This window comes from Leptinotarsa decemlineata, unplaced genomic scaffold (assembly GCF_025532065.1).
Source record: "Leptinotarsa decemlineata unplaced genomic scaffold, Ldec_3_MD MMD2_tig00004307_RagTag_RagTag, whole genome shotgun sequence".
In the NCBI taxonomy this organism is placed as follows: Eukaryota; Metazoa; Arthropoda; class Insecta; order Coleoptera; family Chrysomelidae; genus Leptinotarsa; species Leptinotarsa decemlineata.
In genome coordinates this window covers 15,948,095-15,967,507 of record NW_027412606.1, presented here as the reverse complement: position 1 = coordinate 15,967,507, position 19,413 = coordinate 15,948,095, and the positions used below count along the sequence as shown (strand labels likewise).

Sequence of the window (19,413 nt, the reverse complement as noted above, 5' to 3'; positions counted from 1 at the left end):
TCTGTTCTGAAAATAGCATTAGCTGATTGCGTTATTTCCCAATTCTCCATCGCGAATTGATAACTCAGGGAATAAAATGCAAAAACAACACTTTGCTCCTGTTCTCAAAAAGGCGTTGACCAACTTCACTGTAGAAATAATTCAAAATTCATTCAGAGCAAATGGTCTATGTATTTTCATGTAGAAATGGTCAAATTTTCTAAAATTTACAAGCCCAACGCAATGATTTTTCGACACCACTCCGTAATTGCCAAGATAAGATATATGATGCTTCTAATCAGACCCGTGCCTCGTGGAATGTCGCTCATCTAACCTAATGATCTAATTATTAGGTTGGATGACCAGGGAGGATCCAGAAACTATTTCTTCCATTTCCTCCACAAAAATGTCTTTCATAGAATATTTCTTCCATGTTTATTACTTTTTTATCATGACCCCTACTGAGTTGGTGAATCAAATACACTCTACTAATGCACTTGAAAGTGTAAGGATTTTAATCCACACAGTGTATTTGACCTCACACTCAGGAAATTAATTCATTATATTATCACACAACAAACTGAAAAAATCATCAGGTTCAGAAAAATACGTCCATATTAAAAAAGAGTTCCTCCAGAAAATATAATATGACAATGTTTTCATTAATAAATAAAATTCAGGAATATTTTAACGGAGGGAAATGCTTCACCGTGATTCTTTGTGATTTAAGTATGGTATAAGGCTCTTAGTTGACTGACTTCATTTCTTGAAAGAAGAAAACAATTTGTCGTTTGTTTGAAGGTGATTGACAGTCATCACCCGAAGACGATTGTAGATACTAACAATCGAAACGTCGTGAAATAACGTGGCATGGAATCTCTTATTTTTTATTTTCATTTTATTTCTTTATAATTTTTTATTTTTCACTTTTTAATTTTTTGTTCAATCGTTCTATTGTTACTTGTATTTTATTTCACTATTCTTTCATTTCAGGTTATTTTTGCTTAATATAATTGTTATTTTCAGCTATTCATTTTCAATTCTCCTTTTTTAGTTGTTTCAGGGATTTCAAATCATTTTATATATTAGACAATGGAAGTCCGAACTAGTGAAATTAAAACAATTTGTATCAATATAAGTAAATAGAATGAATGAAATTTTTTAAATCAATTCTGAGTATCTGAATGTAAGGATGGGTGTACCACAGGATTCAATAAAATGGATCTTCTACTGTTAATCCTCTGTGTAAATAATATCAAATCAGTATAGTTAGGTACCGAAGATCACTACATATAGATGTATATGTTCGTGTTCTGTATCTAATATAATAATATTATATTAAGTATATTGACTGTGATTACCTTGTTATTCATACATCTGTGGCCATTTATATTCCTAACCAATATTAATGATTTTGCCTCATGATGTTTACTACTTCTGTAATGTTTACTGTAATTGACATGTTCAACACCTGAAAAGGTTTTTTATTACAAAGAACTAATAAAGGATATCTATCTATCTATCTAAACAGCTTATGCAGATGACTTTTCACTAGTTACGTCTACACCTGATAAAAAATATTAGAAAACAATTCTGCCAGAATAGAAAGTCTGATGTCATTATATCTTTTGTAAAAGGAATAGAAAACTTTGTGATTTTTTTGTGTTATGTTTGTTTCTTCATTTTACAGATTTCTCCAGAAATGTGGGTATTTGATTGATAACTATCTCGAAGAATAACATTTACAGAATCTTCAAGGTTTTGGCATATAGGTAAATCAACTAGTGATAACATGCCCCCTAATTGCTCAGGGTGTCTTCCATCTGTGAGTGAGTAGCTCTGTTCACAAATTTGCAAATGATAAACATATCCTTGTATGCCAAATGACTTATCGATAGGAATTATTTTACTCCAATTGATTTCGAGTTGGCAATGGAATCTATGTGAGAAAATAAAATAATTAATAAAAAATATAATGGATGTACTTAATATGAAAAATATGATAGGTAAAAAAAGTTAACAATACGTATGGAAATGGATTTGTGATCCAGTATCAGACAGAGCTGTTCCGATCTACCACGTCTCATCAGTGGTGCTAGACTGAATCACTGAACTGTACTAAAAAGAGCAAGCCTAAAAAATGAAAGCTGTGGTGGAAGACAGAGGACGAATCTCGTTCGATATCAAAGATTGACTTTGCAACAAACCTCCTTGGGAAGCCTCGTTTATCCTTAATATTCGGGGATTCAGTCTTCTGTCGATCTCATAGATGGCGTCGTCGTAGGGAGAGATGCAATCACCACAATTTTCAAGTTTGTTTTTTTTTTAATGGCAGTTCAGTAATTCGGCCTAGCACTACTGATGAGGTAGGTAGATACAGCGCTGTCTGGTGTTGGATCACAAATCCATCTCTATACTTATTGTTACATTTTGGTTTCCTTCTCTTAATTATTATTCATACCTCATCATATTTTTCATATTCATTAAATACATTTTTCAATATTTCTTTCCTCAGATAGATTTCATTGCCAACTCATAATCAATCGAAGTAAAATGTTTCTTTCCTGCCGATAAGCCATTTGGCCAGGATAATAATAATAATAATAAAAGAATTTATTCATCAATCAAAGGTTATACAAGGCATTATACATACACATACATAACACTTATCAGACTAGTCAAGAAAGAAAAGAAGGTAATCTACAAATAAATTGTTAATCGCAAACAAACCAGAAAAATTGTACATACAATAGTCAGTCTTACAATTATGAGATATTACGAAATATAAAATTCTTCATCATTATAAAATACTTTTTCAAGAAGAAAGTTTTTCAATTTATTTTTGAATAGAATGTCATTCAGATTCACATCTATCAAATCTCTTATTTTATTGAAACACTTGATACCGATATGCTTTGGTGAATTTTCACAGACTGATAACCTTGAATAGGGTTGTCGAAGTTTTTCTTTATTCCTAGTATTATACATATGAGTGTCTTCATTCCTCATTAGTTCTTTTTGGTTACGTTTTATATACATAATCAGTTCAAGAATATATAAACATGGAAGGGTTAGTATTTGGAGAATTTTTGAATAAAGGTTTAGATGTTGTGGTTGGATGAGCATGACAAATTGTTCTTATTATCCTTTTTTGAGATACAAATGCCCTTTCAAAGTGACAAGACGACCCCCAGAAGATCACGCCATATTGTAGAGTAGACTGTACCATCCCAAAATATAATAGTCTCAAGATGTCTGCTGATACAGTATCTCGCAGATTTTTTATTATATAGCATGTAGTGCTTAGTTTCGAACATACAGTATTTATGTATGCTTCCCATGTTAGCTTACTATCCAAAGTAACACCTAAGAACTTGATGGTATCCATGGATTGTATAGATTTACCAGATAAGGTTAAGTATAGGTCATAATTTGGATTCATGTTTTTTGGCAAGAACCGGACATAATTGGTTTTTTTCTATTCAGGCTGAGGCCATTCTCAAAGCTATACCTTTCTATTTCATTAGATGCCTTGTTACTTAAATTTGTTAATTGATCAATGTTATTGTGTGTCTTCAATGCCACTCAGAAAAGCTACAAACAATAGTAGTCCCAGGATTGAACCCTGTGGAACCCCTGAATTTATTACTCTTGAATCTGACTTCACACCATTCACCACTGTCGTCTGGGTTCTGTTTGTTAAGTATGATGTTACCCATTGAAGCGGAACACCCCTAACTCCTAACCCTTTCAGTTTCATGATTAACAAATAATGATCAATGGTATCGAAAGCCTGACTGAAGTCATAGAACAGTCCTAAAACATTGTTTCTATCATTCAGTGCACTGTAGATAAACTCTAGGCAATCAGAAATTGCCGAGCTGGTTGATTTGTGCTTACGGAAACCATTCTGATTTGCTGGGATGAGCTCAAAATATTCCAAGTACTTGGTCAATCTATCACAATAGGATGATTCGAATAGTTTAGAGATTTGACTTTGTATGCATATAGCCCTATAGTTATGTATGGCACAAGCAGAGCCCTTATTTTTAAATACAGGTATACATTTTGATTCTGGATATGTTCCAGATGTGAAAGATTCATTTAATAAATATGATATGATATCTGCTACAAGAGTACAGACAGATTTGAGAATTTTCCCATTTATGTCATCTATGCTAGCAGACTGTTAAGCTGTTGTCTTATTTATAATGGATGTTACTTCTATGGGTGTCACTGGTGTTAGAAAAAAACTTTTGTGGAATCTGTTGATTTTTTTATCACCATTAATGGGTTTGTTGAAATTGTGAGAAGAGTCTATGAAAAAGTCATTGATAAAGTTACTTTTTATCATTGGATCAGTAATTGTCTGTTCTTGATTATCAACAATATTGACCTCATTTATCTGCTTGGTACAATTTTCCTCTTTAATAATTTTCCAGGTCTCTCTCATGATATTAGGTGAATTAAAAAGTCTGTCATCATTTTTTTGTTTTTCAAAATGTTTTACTCGGCATTTATACTCTTTTTTAAACTGTTTATATGCTGCAATGTAGTTCTTATCTTGTGTTTCTTTAAGATTTAGAAATGCATGGATAGAAGACACCTTGAATAACTCGGAGGCTTGTTATTACCACCTAAATTATATGCCAAAATCTTGCGAAACGAACTTGAAGTTACTAAAGCAAGTAATAATCAAACAAAAATCTCTTAAGCACTTAAACAGCTGTTTGAATGGAAGTTTAAATGTTGAAATGTCATCCTCTGTCATCCTTGAACTGGCGCCCTCTAACATATCTACCGACTGTGGCCCTATGCCCTTTTGGTCGGTATCTACTGAAACAGTGTTGTCAACATTACGAAAGCAATTTTCTTTTCGGTTGATAAATACTCAAAATTTAACTCATTCAGCTTGCATTGAGTTAATCTTTGTTTTCTATTGGTTATTTATGATATTTAAAAAAAAGATATCAACGATCATAGTATTGACCAAGATATGGGATTTTGTAAAAGCTTGGCGACAGAGTGCTTTTTGCCGACAACACTCCAAATTTATTTGAAGATGAAAATAGGTTCCATATCCAATTCAAAACATTCTGAAGAAAAAACGTCAACAATTATCCTATATTAATTGAGATACTCGCCAAAATGTGTCAAAAATGACACATTCTATTTTTTCAATATTCCCCACGGCACTCCAAATTCATTTGAGACCACGTATTTTACTGTTAGTAATTTATAATATTTCAGTGAAAAGCTTGTCAATTATCATACATGGCGTGGCGAGAAATTGGTTTTTCCCGACAGCATTCCAAATTGAGTTGAAGATGGAAGTAGGTTCTATATTCATTTTACTGAGAAAATGGTCATCCATTATCAACTGAGAAAAAGCTTGATGAATATCCAGAAAAGTTCAGAAGACTTGACGATGACCCCCGAAAATTCTATTTCAATTTTCTTGATAAAAGCGTGGCGAAAAAACCGTGGATAACTTCACATTAATGAGTCTATCCGTATCGCCAACTACACTTACTTGTCTAACATATCTCACTATAATTTCTTTCCGCCGTGAAAGGGACACAAATCGTGTATCTCTATCTTTCATTAGTAACAGTTTAATACATGACAGTCATATACTACGTGTGAATAGGTTTTACCAATGTAGAAATGGGTGACATACAACAAAATTTGTTTTGGGGCGAACATTTAACTCGGTGTGAGATTCTATCTTTGTTGACCACTATGTTATCTTGTCTAAACTGCTCTGTAAATTCTCTCCTCTCTGACAAGGCAGTCAATTTTAAAAGAAGAAGAAGATCTTAACCACACAAACATGCGTAAACTCTCATAATCGAATTTGGAGGGAAATACAGATTGTTCAATTTAACTGTTCTGTGTATGTCCATATTTGGATGATTAGTTGACAGTAGCACGTAGGTGTACACGGTTGTTGTTGCATAATTTCAGTTCGACATTTAAACCCTTTAAACTTGTTTACATTTTAGTGCATATTTTATAAACATGGCCCAGCCATCAGTAGCTTGTTTCTTTAATACAAGAAAGAGGTCAGCTACTGAAGATTTAAAAATAAATCGTGCTAGAAAGGTGTTAGTGCTTGATTCCTGTGATTCTATTAGAGTAAAAGAAGACGTCTTGAAAGATGTTAATGACTTGATCTCAGAAACGGTTTCGAAAGATGTCCTTTTGCTTAATTCGACTAATAAATTTCAAGAAAAAGAGAAAAAGATTGTTATGAGTAACAATATTATGACTAAAAATAATCAGAAGTCAAAAACCTCTACCAGAAAAGTAACAAAAACTAAAGCCATCAAAAATATGTCGAACTATAAAGACATCCAACAGTTGATCACCAATATGAAAAAAGAGGATAAAATAATCACTGAAACCCAAATCAATCCTAGGGCTGAATTTTCTGAAACTACAAAAGCAGTTGTTACACATCTTACTCCACCTACTACTCCTACAAAAATATCTAATGCATTGGACAATGTAAAGGAAAAACCGGAGGGGCCATCTCTGAAAGAAATCAGGAAGAAATTGACAAGGAGCTCTCGCTTAGCTGAACTGAAAGCGTCTATGAATAGATTTCAGGAAAATGCAGAAAAATTGAAGGAGATAGAGAAAAAGACGTCTCTCATTTCAGAGTCCCCAAAGTTGAAAAACTTCAAAACAATTGAACTAGAAGTGGAAACTAGGTAAGAATTTCCAAATGACCCAAATAAAACATTTCCATTTTCATTATTTTGTACACAAATGTGTCTATCAATCATTTTTTAAAGGTTACTCAACAATGTTCAATATTTTCAATCATTATTTATAAAACAAAACAAGCAGTGAAGGTAAACAAATTTTTACCGGTGATTTGTTTGTATTTTAATTTTGTCCATCATACTTTTGCACATTAAATAGGTGTAAATTAACACTTGTAATAAAATATTTATTTTGAGTGGAAATTTGGAAAAGTATTTGCAGAAGAGTGAATGTAATAGTATGGTAATATAATCATTAACGTGAAAGGACACATGTTTGATTCATAGATTACACACTGTATCAGTAAAGCTTACTTAATTGAACTGTAGCATATGCCATGTGCAAATCAATTTTTTAAAATACAGGAGCAATCGAAAATTCAGAAAATCAAAAATCTAAGTGAACCTAATATAGAGTCAAAAGCAGAAATATTTTTTTAGAAAAGTTGTTCAAGTTGAAGATCTAGAATGATGAATGAATTAATAAGTGCCACAAAACTCAGCCGAGTTAAATGGATAGAAAGTAACCATCATAAATTTAATTTTTGAATTCATTGTTTTGAAGAATTTTGTTTCTTTGTTTTTTACCTTGATGATTTTTTGTTTACCTATATTGTTACCGTATGTAACTATTTGCTACTAAATTCATAGTTCAGTAGTTTCTCCAGTTATTATTTTCTTGCCTATTATAACATTTCGTTTTCAGCCCCCAAAAAGTATTTTCTCCAGAAAAAGCTTACCTGAGTCCAAAGAAAGACAGTACTGTTCGAAGAAATCTAATTCACCTGTTGAGCCCCACAAAGAATGCTGTATCTGCACTTTCAGAAAGCCCCTCAAAACGGTTGTTACTTGAAACATCAAAACCTGCTTTGACATTACCTTACAAATACAGATATTTGGCCGAAATATTTAGATGTATTGACATTGTTTGTCAGATTTTGTTCAATAGAAAGGAGACCATAACATTCAGAAAGTTGAAGCAGGCTGTAGAGGAAATGTTGAAGAGGAATTTGACAGAGAAACACATGGCCCAGATTAAGAAAATATACCCAGACTCTTTTGAATTCACTGTGGAGAAACTGAAAGTGTATGGAGCTGGAGTGAAACAGGAAAGATGGGAGTTAGTATTGACCCCTAAGGTCGGTGCTGCTGACACAATGAATTCTGAAGTTTTGTTACAAAGGAGGCGCAAATTATTCAGTATACTTTTGGATAGGGTGAGTTTAGTAATTCTATACAGTTACCATCCAATATTCTCAAATTTAGTTCCACCCGGACTTCAGAATATCATATACAAGCTGTTTCTTCTATCACTGCTATATTTTAAACCGTAACAGATATGAAGACAAATAAATGGGACAAAAGGTAACTATGATAGGGAACAGTACAGTAGTCAAAGAAAATTTACAGAAACTTCGGCCCTTCTCGAGTTATACCAGAAAAACTAAAAATCTGTTTTTGGTTTTTAATGAATAGAATTGTTATTTTAGAAAATATAGAAAATGGAAAGGGATAGTGTCATTGTATTCAAAGTGTACTATAATCATGTGACAATGAATCTTTGATTTAACCTTTCCTGCCAACACGACCTCCATCTACCATTTTTTCCAATACAGACCAGTCTCTTTTATTACAAATATTGATAAAGTGATAAAATCACAATTCAGTGGTATATTCAATTCTATCAGGCTTAATATTTTCCCTTACTATTGCATTATAGGGAGGAGCAACATCTTGTTGAAAATATTGTATTTCACAGCGGATGTTCAGTGGAAATTCATTGGATAAAAAATGTAGATACATTTCATCATTCAAATGTTCATTGTAAAAAAAAACCTATACTAAAATTCCATAATAGTAGGCTTAAATTATTAGGAATATTAGTATAATTTACGTACGCCACTGCAAGAGACAGATTAAGGCAAAAACTTCACAGTTATTTCTGAAAATTTAATGCCTACTATTTTGGAATAAATTATAGTATGTTTGTTCCCACAGTTTTCAACCAAAAATTTATTCCGAACACTTCTTGGAAATAGGTTTCTCTATTTAAATGTTAATTTCTATTATTCCACCATTCATATAATTTTTTTAAAAATATTTCCAACTTCTCTGTTTCTACATCTTAACCACTTCCCAAATCTCCTTCCGTAATCCCTTTCCTTAAGGTGATGAACTTTGCCTATCCTGTAGCATTTGTATTTGTTACTTTTTTAAATATTTCTGGTAGACTTACAGAAATCACTAGTTCTTGGGCAATTTCTCATAAAAAACAATCTTGATTAGAAATATTTTTGAAATGAACCATTCGTAAATTGAAAGGAATTTTTTTTTCACTTTGTTAATCTTTATGAGGTTATATTTGCTTACCCAAAACATTCATTTGATGCCTTACACTTCCAGTAACAACACATTTTCTAGTTTTATTTCTGTCAAATGCACCACAATCTCTCAAATTTGTTTCTAATTGTCTAAACGTTTCAGTTCATTTTGAACAGAACTTAATTCTACCATTCTACAATGCACTTTTGCCAAAAATATTGTTATTCAAAATAATTTCAATCTCTCAGAAATTTCAGCGGTCACTTTTAAAAGTGACTTGGCACATTTGATTCCACCAAGAGCGATGCATATCAGATATAATCGACAGATTGTGGCTGCTCATCGTTTTGAGGTTCAACTCAGTACACCTAGAACTTCACTGTTTAAGAACTCTTTCATCTTGAGAACTGCGTTAACGTGGAATAAACTTCCTGGAAACGTTTTTCCAAATGGATTTATTCTCCAGCAATTTAAATCCCATGTGAATCGCTACTTTCGCACAGGCACCGTTCTGAGGCGGCCTTAAGGATTTTTCTGCAGTGCTTGTGTTTTGTCTAAAAAAAAAAACTTTAGACAATATGATGAAAAAAAAATTCAGCTGGTATTGTATATGTCTATAGTCACTTTAAAACAAATTATTTTTATAATTAATGACCCTAAGGAATTTTCTAGAGTTTTCTTCTCTCAGAAACGACTGATAAGATTAATATTCAATCTGGGGTACCAAGAAATTTGTAGACCAATTTTTAAAAGAGAACTCTTATTGACTGCACCCACAATATATATAATGAAATGTCCAAAATAAAATCAAAATTAGCTTTATTACGTAAGATCTGAACATTTTATTGGCAAAGTTTAATAAAGTGAAATGTGTATATGGGAGGTAAAATTAACAAATATAAACTATAAAATAATGGTTAGAGACAAGAGCAGAGTATATGGACAGAACAATATTAAGCACAGCTGAACAGATACAAATATAAGTACATGAATATATGAATGAGTAAATGTAAATATATAATGCTACGTTATGAACATTGATAGCTATTTCGTGTTGATTTCAATAACTTGTTTACATGCCAATTACTCGACAGAGTATTGGTAGAATTTGTCCACACTATAATAGGGCCTCCCAAAAGGAATTCTTTTACTTTCTTTCTGAATTTCTTTTCATTATATATTCGCCTTAAATTAATGGGAGGGTGTTTAAGTAACTTCTTGCTATTGAAAATAGCAAGTGCCACTTTCTATAAAAAGGTTGAATTCTGAAACAATATTCAGTAAGAAAGTTGAAAACTTATTACTGGATAAATGTTACTACGGTCATGAGGGATATTTAGAGGATACTTTTACAGGAGGTTAATATTATTTTTAATTTCTGTAACGTTTTACTTATTTTTTTTTGCTTACATACTTCTTGCCAAATAAAAATTTCTATTTGATTTTGCACAAATAAATAGCATACCAGTCCTTCTGTCATTTGAATACATCTTTAATATGTAACCTAGTGCATAAACGTGTCAGCTCAACATATATCAAAGACTCGTTTATGTTTCCTGCTATAGAAACCGAACAAAGCCTATGAGTTTCAAAATGGTAAATGAAGCAAGATGCTATCAATTTTACCAAATTATACAACAATCGTATTTTGACCAAAAACTAATATTTTCGTTACTTCCAGGATTGAGAATTATAATTTTTTTTCGTACTAATACGAATGCTGTGGTGTTGACACATCCGCATTTGAAAAAAAAATTAATGGTGACCGTATTGACTCAAAACGTTGAATCGAAGATTTATTGTTACATCGTCATAGTACATTTCAAGAAAGAGATTAAATATCTCCTGATAATCATAAACTCATTTCGAATATATTTCTTTTGGAAAAAAATCACTGAAATTATCGTGAGAGAATTCTCAATAGGTTTCTGAATAATCATAGAATTCTTTATGAACATCAATTTGGTTTCATCAGAAATAAATCCATCATAGATGCAGTCATCAACAGATGATTAGAAACGTAACAAAGTAGAGACCATACTGTTGAAACACTGTATCTTGTATTTTATAACTCAAAGGCATTTTTAGTGATATTTTTTATAGAAGTAAGTAGCAAGGCCTTTCATTCACAGTATGATTGTAAAAATTTGACAGTTTTCAGAAAATCAGAGAACGACTGGTGTAATATCAGTTGAAGTAATATTTACCTTTTGCATCAGTACCATTTTCTCCATATTTGGAGATGTTCTTGTTTCATTCAGTTCTATAATGGCATTGTTCATTTTCCAGCTTTCATGGATAACATTGATTTTTTTATCCTTTGAGTATTTTGATAATTTTGAGATCTCCTAACAGAGACCTCATACATTTTTCAAAACTCCGTTTTTTCAAATAGAGCTCTTTAAATTCGAGTCTATGCATATGGATCTTGTAAACAGTGAGAGATAAAAGTTGATTAAACTATGCAAAGTTTCATATCTCTGAGTGCAATTGGATACTCAAAAATCGACTCTAGCATTTTTGGTTCTGGACATATAACGAAAAAGCCAAACATTTTCAAATTGAATTTTGGCTGTAGCTTCTTCATTTGCAGAAATATTGAAAATCTCTTCACAATTTGCTATTGCATCTTTCATTGGACTGTCAGAATATGATCATAGAATTTTTATACAGGATATGTGATGGAATTGGCCGATACTTGATGAAAATCCATAACGTATTCAAGTAACACTTCATTGTGAGACTTTTGCAGTTTACAAAACAGTATAAAAACGCTTGAGAAAGCTATTATATAGTAAAACACGAGTTACGGTTTCAATAGAAAAGAAGAAGCTGTGAACCTCAATCGAATATGGAATCTCTAATAAGTTCAAGAATAGTAAACATCATGTCTGCAGGTAGAAAAGGGTTAACGAAAGTTATTCACAATTCCCCAAATCCAGACTACCTGAATCAATATAAACACATTCTATGTAATTTACCTAAGCCAGATACAGGTATTAGCACACTAAACTACCTTAGGAGTCAATATAAATACGTGTTACGCAGCTGTAATATCCAGTCAATAGATATATTAACTCAGAATGTATAAACCTCTGAGGAATCTAGCTACTCGCGCCAGCGAAACGTCAGGAAGAAATTCCATAAATCCACAGTCTTCAAACCCGGAAAATAGTGACATTAAGAAATGTTATTGTGTAAAAGTATTAGAACACTTTGTTTGGAAAATATAAATTTAGAAATGTTGTCCATATCTACTTGAAATGCATTAATAGCTTGGTTCATATAACTTAATTTTTTTACAATTGTTATATTTGTATAATTTACCCCTAGTAATTTTTTTGGAATCGTAGAATGCTTTTCCTTGTGTCATTATATGTAACTCCTCATTTTGTTATTAGGTAAAATCATATCATCAAGAATTTCTGTTTACCCTTATACCACCAATGGTAATCGACAAAGAAAAAATCACACGCTGGCATCCTGAATTCGATATTGAAAAACTGCCTGATATAGAAACCTCACCACTACCTGAACCACCTAAGGAAGAGGTATTGCTAACTGGGAAAGATGTGTTGGAGAAAGCTAGACAAATGTTCAATTGTAACATAAGGGTGGAACAAGCCTTACAAAAGCTGAAAAACTTAAAAGACAAAAATGAAGATGGGAAACAGTTAGAGGAACCGAGAGTGACATCTTCTTCTGCTTTGAAAGGTATATTAATTTTAATGGTTTAGAAAAATCTGAACTTAAGGTTTTCATTATGTTATTTTATTAAATCAAGGGTTTAAAAGCCCACGAAAATTCTGCTTTACATTCAAGAACTGTAAAACTATTCTCAACATGCGTTTCACTAAGTATCTTCACTTCATCAAGAGATGATTCATACTAATTCTTTAAGCCTATGCTTTGCCTAATTATATCTAACAGGGTGAACTATCACTTTTAATAAAAGTAGAAATAAAAAAAAATGTTAGATGGGAATTTCAATAAAGAACTGAACGTAATAAAACACATAGCTGTCAACAATGATTACGACAGCAGTTTAATACATTCTCTATTACCAAAAAAGTTATACAGCCAAGCTTTGAAGGAAGTTTACCTAATATGAAGAGATAAAAGAGCCTGAACCTTCTTAGGCCAACCCACTTCAAATATTTAAAATTTCGTGCACAACAAAGGTGTACCTTAGAGTATAAAATAGTTGTAATTTAGAAGTAACTTACTATTTTACACTTGAGAAAGCTATTGTATAGCAAAATACGTATCGCAGTAAAACTCTTTATAGTGAAAATCATACTATATTAATGAGAATCACCATTAAGGCACTGCTCCAGACAATTTTAAGGTTTTTCATAAAATAAAAATTGAACAGCCTTCTTAACATGACACAATGAAAATGGCCATAACACTCATCCAATTTTGTGAAGCAAAGAATTGTCTACAAGAACCTAATGTTTTGGCTTTGGTAATATATTTGATGGCACGTTTTTGTAGGACCAATTTGCTTTGCGTAAAACTGTTGTTTGCAACCCCTCAGAACTGAATATCTATCGTAAATAATAAATGGGACTGTATCAAGGTACAATAAACAGATTTTTCATCTAGCTTGACAGAAAAGCACCCAGAAGCCAATTTTCAATGTATGTTCAATATATGGATGTGGAGCAAACACTTTTCCCCACACCAGAACAAAAACACTATCTTCCGAAAAACTGAATTTCCAAGTCAGGTTTGTTTATATATCTTTACCTCAAGTAATGAGGGTCATCTAATGAAATTCATTAAATGAATTTCTCGCTTTGTGTTAGTTTGTAAGATTACCTTGATTCCCTATTTATATGTTACTTACTACCGATTCTATACCTAATATTTACCTAGTTTCTAGTTATACTCTTACTTATTGAGTAAGAGAGTAAACAACGGGCTGTTTGGAATGGGACTTTCATCGCTGTTCATAGATCTCTTTACCATTTGGTTTTTTAAACTTTCAAAGGGCTCCAAATGCTTGTCATGTACCTGTACCACCCATTTTAAATATTCTGTGTCCGTTTTCCAAAGCATGTTGAGATACAGTAGTAGGATATACAATTTGATTGTCTCTACAAATACAATTATCAAGAGGGGAAAAACGTTTCATTTCTGGGTTTTATAATTGATGACAAATTATGTTGGACCAATATGTAGAACATGTCGTCCGCAAATTATCTAGTGTTCTTTTCTTGAAATAAGTAATGAATCAAGGTGTTGTGAGAATATTTAATTTTTCATGTTCCTTTCTGTACTCTCTTATAGCATTTTACTTTGAGGAAACTGTACACATGCAATTGCTGCTTTCAGATGCCAGGAAAAGGTCAACCGCATTAAAATGAAAAATATATATATATATATATTTCAATATTAAATTCTACAAAAAGGATTTGAAGCTTTATATCTTCCTAGAAGATGACAGTACTACCAACTGTCGAAAGCGCTCGCAGATAATTAATAGAAGATATAAAGCTTCAAATCCTTTTGTAGAATTTAATATTGAAATACTCAAAATAAAGGAAAATTAGTTGCATCAATCGAAAAATATATACATATATATGTATATATATATATATATATATATATATATATATATATATATATATATATATATATATATATATATATATATATATATATATATATATATATATAATACATTCATGGAAAAAAAATGAAAAAAATAACAAATGTCAAGTGTTTGTTGATTTGAAAACATAATATACAGTTTTGGAATAAAAGTGTTGAATATAAAAAATACATATATCGTAACAATACCTTCATTGAACAAAAAACATATCTCAAATAAGTATTTGTAGCTTCGCAAACATAATTTTATCTCTTTTTTGAAAATATTCAATGGTGTTGAATAAATGTCTACTTTCTGACACACTCAATTAAAATTGTAGCACATTGTCAATAAGGGAGATTTGAATAACATATTGGTTCTCGGTGTTGGTAGGTAAAAACATTGTTCAGTTCTATCACTGATTCTTGGAACATGACACTCTAGTTGAGACAGTAGTTTTAGTGAGGTGACAAGATTGTTGTCCAGTTTGTATATGAATACCCAGGAATAATACGTTTCACTGTCTTCAAGATATAGAAAATTGAAACGCTTTAACAATATATTATTATCTTTTCCTTCTGGTTTAGACATTATTTAGTTTGACATATTTAATAAACATATTAATATTAACATTAAACATATTTAATAAACTGTCGTCGTTGGCCAGATTCAAGCGATTGAATGTGTAGAGTATATATAGGTGACTAAATGAGTTGAAGAGAGTAATAAAACTTTTCATGTTTTTGAAATATTTACAATTTCTGAATATGAGCCCTAACATTCTTTTCACAGCAGTTACGTATTTCTCTATGTGAAGTGCGAATGAGAGTTTGGTATCAAAGAATAGTCCTGTCTTTGCAGCTGTCTGTTTTTACCAGTAAATAATCATTTATCAAATAATTGTGATCAATACTGGTATGTTTTTTACAAAAGGTGGTATATTTACATTCACTTAAATTGAGTGGAAGATTGTTTGAAGAACACCAGAGGAACACCTTATTGTAGTATTTCATTGTCGTTAGGTGACTCTATGACATAAGAAACCTTCAGATCATCAGTAAATTATATAATATCACTATCTACATTTAATCCTATGTCGTTGATGTGTAGGGAGAATAGAAAGGGAGCTAGGTGGCTTCTGTGTAGAGCCCCACTGGTAGCACAGTATTCATCAGATTTGTCTCCTTCGTGAGATAGGAATAAAATAGTTTCAGCAGATTTGAATCAAAACCAATTTCATTGAGTTTGTGTCTATCTGAAGATGATTTTCTAAAACACAAATTATTTTACGTGTAAATGTTATTAGATTAGTTACAGTAGATTTTTTGCGATAATGCTATGTTGTTTAGGAATTATTATATTTGTACTTTGGGAGACATTCTTATATCTGTTCTGTTTCTGTTTTTCCGTTAATCATAAATATTATATTATAGATACATATCTTCACAAATTTACACAGCAAAGTGATGGGTTGAAAGTTTTTCATGTCATTTATCTCACATGTTTTGAAAATGAAAATGACTGTGAGAGTATGTTTGTTTTTAATGCTGAATTAATGATGATTTGGAGTGGTTTGGCTAGGATATGAGTACAGTCTTCGACTAAGAAGCTTGGGATTCTCTCGTAGCCATAGGTAAATCTATCCTTCAACTTTTTCAATAATAATAATGATCTTTATTATTTTCAATAAAAAATGTACACATTTCTCATCATTTTTACCTAGAAATTAAATATTGAAAATAAATGGCGAAACTCAATTCATTCAGCGAGAATATCACTGATGACTTGTTCTTCCACTTCACTCTCATTCAAAGAATTGATATTAATTATAGGTCTGTTGGAAGTTACTGTTTCATTAATATCATTTGTGTATCAGAGGCTCCCTAGACGCTGCAAAAGAATATCGCAAAGCCATTAACAATATTTTTTTTGGGATCATTGTATTAAACATTATTGAAGTGAAGAATTCCGGGAATCCGAGACTTGCCTCTTTTCTTCTCTATGAAAGACCAGAACTTCGAAGGATCTGCCATGATAAACTTTTCAGAATCCTTTATATATTGCTTATATGCAATTTTTATGTCGTTTTATGAAAATAATTTCACTCAGTATTTGGTTAATCTGAGTATAGCGCAGAAAAATTAGCTTTCATTCTCATTGTGCCAGATGAATTGTGTTGTATTTGTAGTATTAAGTAATATATAAATAAATCTTCTCAAGAATGAGTCACATCGAAAGTACATAATAGGAAACACTGTTTGTTTCAGGAATTCCTAATGCATTACTCGAAAAAGTGAGACAGCGACAAGCAGCAAAGGCCCTTCTTTCTATGACTCGCTCGGTGGATCAAGAAAAAGAAGTGCAAGTTTATTCCAGACTTCCCGAGCTTGCTCGACTCACGCGAAACCTTTTTGTTTCTGAGAAAAAGAGTGTGTTACCCCTGGACATAGTTGTGGATAAATTAGGCAACTCTTATCGAGGAAATTTGACCAAAGTTGAGATGGAGGAGCATCTCAAAGTGATATCCAAAGAAGTGCCGACTTGGTTGGTATTTCATGATATAAGAAACAGAGTATATCTGAAACTTGCTAAAAATGCGGATGTTAGCATGGTAATTGATAAACTGGAAAATATAGTTAAGCAAAAAAGCCATTTTTGATTAGTATTTCTTGGAACTATTTATAAACTTGGACAAACTTTGAATATTATTTATGTATTTATATGACTTGACTTTTTTTGTATCGATTTATTTTTGTAATCCAATCAGTCCAGTCAATTAAATGAATAATGGAACTTTGTTTATATTTAACTTGGGTTTGGTCAGCAAAAAACTCATTGAACCCGATTCTAGTCGATTAGGGATTTATTGGCTTTCTAAAATTTCTTTTCTCTCTGTGAATGTGAAACGGATAAGGTTTGCTTGACTATCAATAGAAATGAAAGTTTCTATTTGATTTTGGGTTTAATAGTCAATATTGACTGTACATTTCTCCAGTCGCTAAGATTTTCAACTTTATATCTTTATTATATATCTTTACTTGAAATATGAATCCCTAATATACATGCAAATCTTAATAATTATGATAAATGTGTAAAAATTGTCAATATTATGAAATATGTAAATACACCAATTATTATAGTATCTACTAATAAAATAAAAAGAGATTAAAAACAATTTTTATATCAATCTGTTGAAAAAACATTCTTAAAAATGAGTGAGTATTAATTTAAAAGTATTTCAAAAGCTAAAAACAAAAGAAAGTTGAAAGAAAAATAAATCAAATATTCAGTGACCTTATATGTTTTTTTAGCTGATTTTTGAAACTAACAATAGTGACTGAGCATTTCAGAATCAGAAATGCTTTACCGTCATAAAAGCTTAGGTTTTGTTGACAAAGCAGGCTTAAGAACTAAAACAATCTGAAACATTAACATAAAGGTCAAGAATTTGAAACAAGATATTAATATGGCTCAAGCTCACTTCAAAAAGTTTATGGTAAAAGTCTGTGATAAAAATTTTATATGTTGACAAAGCAAGCTTAAGAACTGAAACGTGTTAGGAATCACACGTTAAAAGGTAAGACCTCGTTAATTCTTAGCTCGCACAAGTTTCGACTTCTGAGGGTTGTCGTTCGTAGGGGTGCGACAGCTGGTTAACGGAAAAACAGATTTAATCAGAAACATTAAAATATAGGCCAAGAATTGAAACAAGATATTAATTTGGCTCAAGCCCACTTCAAAAAGTCTATGAGTAAAAGTCTGTGATAAAAAAATTTATAAGTTGCAATTATAAGTTGTGAAGTCATCCAAAAGAAATTCCTCAATACTATAATAAGCTTTATCTAACAGACTTTTTTTTCTCTTTTTCGACACTGTTTGTAACATGTTAACTTTTTGATTGAAAGGGGGAGATGATTGAAATATTTTTTCCTATTATAAAGAATCAAATTTTTGATTTGTGCTGTTGACGGTATAGGAAGAGGAATATTGAATGTGAGGCGGGTGGCATAACTTTGAGTTGAGTTCGAGATGTTATCTTTGTGCTTTTTGTGCATTAGGCAGACTGTTTCTAAAATAAAGAGGCAGTAGATTGTTAAAATGTGATGAGTTAAAAAAAGGGGCTTACAGGACTCTTGGACTCTAGCTCTGGTAATGAATCTCACTGCTCTTGTTTGAATTGTGAGAACTTGACTCATTAAGTTTTGATAGCTGCTCCCCAAGAAACAAACTGCGTACTGCAAGTGGGATTCGAAAAGTGCAAAGTATGCTCTTCTAGCAGAGTGATAGTCGAAAGAGTTAGAGATAGACCTTATCACATAACAACTTGAGGATAATTTTTTGCATAGTATACTAATATGCGTTCCAAATTTTAATTTGTTGTCTATGTTGAGGCCTAAAAATTTGTTCTCTAGTTTATGATCAATGATGTGTTCTTCAAGAATTATATGCTCCAGGTTACATTTATAGGACATTATATTAGTCTTTGATTTATTGAAAGATAATACATTGGCATCACACCATTGTTTAACTTTGCCTATATCATGCTATACCCTAATTTTTAGTGCATCAGTGCTTCTTCCATGCCAAACTATAGACGTGTCGTCAGCAAAACTTGTGAATTTGCCTTCAATCGATATATATATATATATATATATATATGCCAGATCATTTATATATAATAAAAACAGCACAGTTTCCTCTAACTCCTTAGATTTCAAGTTTTTGAAGCAATATTTTGTGATC

The 19,413-nt window shown here is 31.6% G+C and overlaps 1 protein-coding gene across 1 annotated transcript; it reads left to right on the top strand.

Annotated features, from left to right (window-relative positions):
- The first annotated feature begins 5,829 nt into the window (after nt 1-5,829).
- On the top strand, nt 5,830-17,463 carry dup (chromatin licensing and DNA replication factor double parked). Its single transcript, XM_074179072.1, has 4 exons — nt 5,830-6,695; nt 7,456-7,966; nt 12,473-12,785; nt 16,938-17,463. The coding sequence occupies exons 1-4, from the start codon at nt 6,001-6,003 to the stop codon at nt 17,327-17,329; spliced, it is 1,911 nt and encodes a 636-aa protein (XP_074035173.1). The 5' UTR covers nt 5,830-6,000; the 3' UTR covers nt 17,330-17,463.
- Nucleotides 17,464-19,413: the final 1,950 nt, after the last annotated feature.

Coding starts and splice junctions, on each gene's coding strand:
- dup (XM_074179072.1), top strand. CDS start 6,001: ATGGCCCAGCCATCAGTAGCTTGTTTCTTTAATACAAGAAAGAGGTCA. Junction 7,967..12,472: donor TCAGTATACTTTTGGATAGG/GTGAGTTTAGTA, acceptor TTTTGTTATTAG/GTAAAATCATATCATCAAGA. Junction 12,786..16,937: donor ATCTTCTTCTGCTTTGAAAG/GTATATTAATTT, acceptor TGTTTGTTTCAG/GAATTCCTAATGCATTACTC.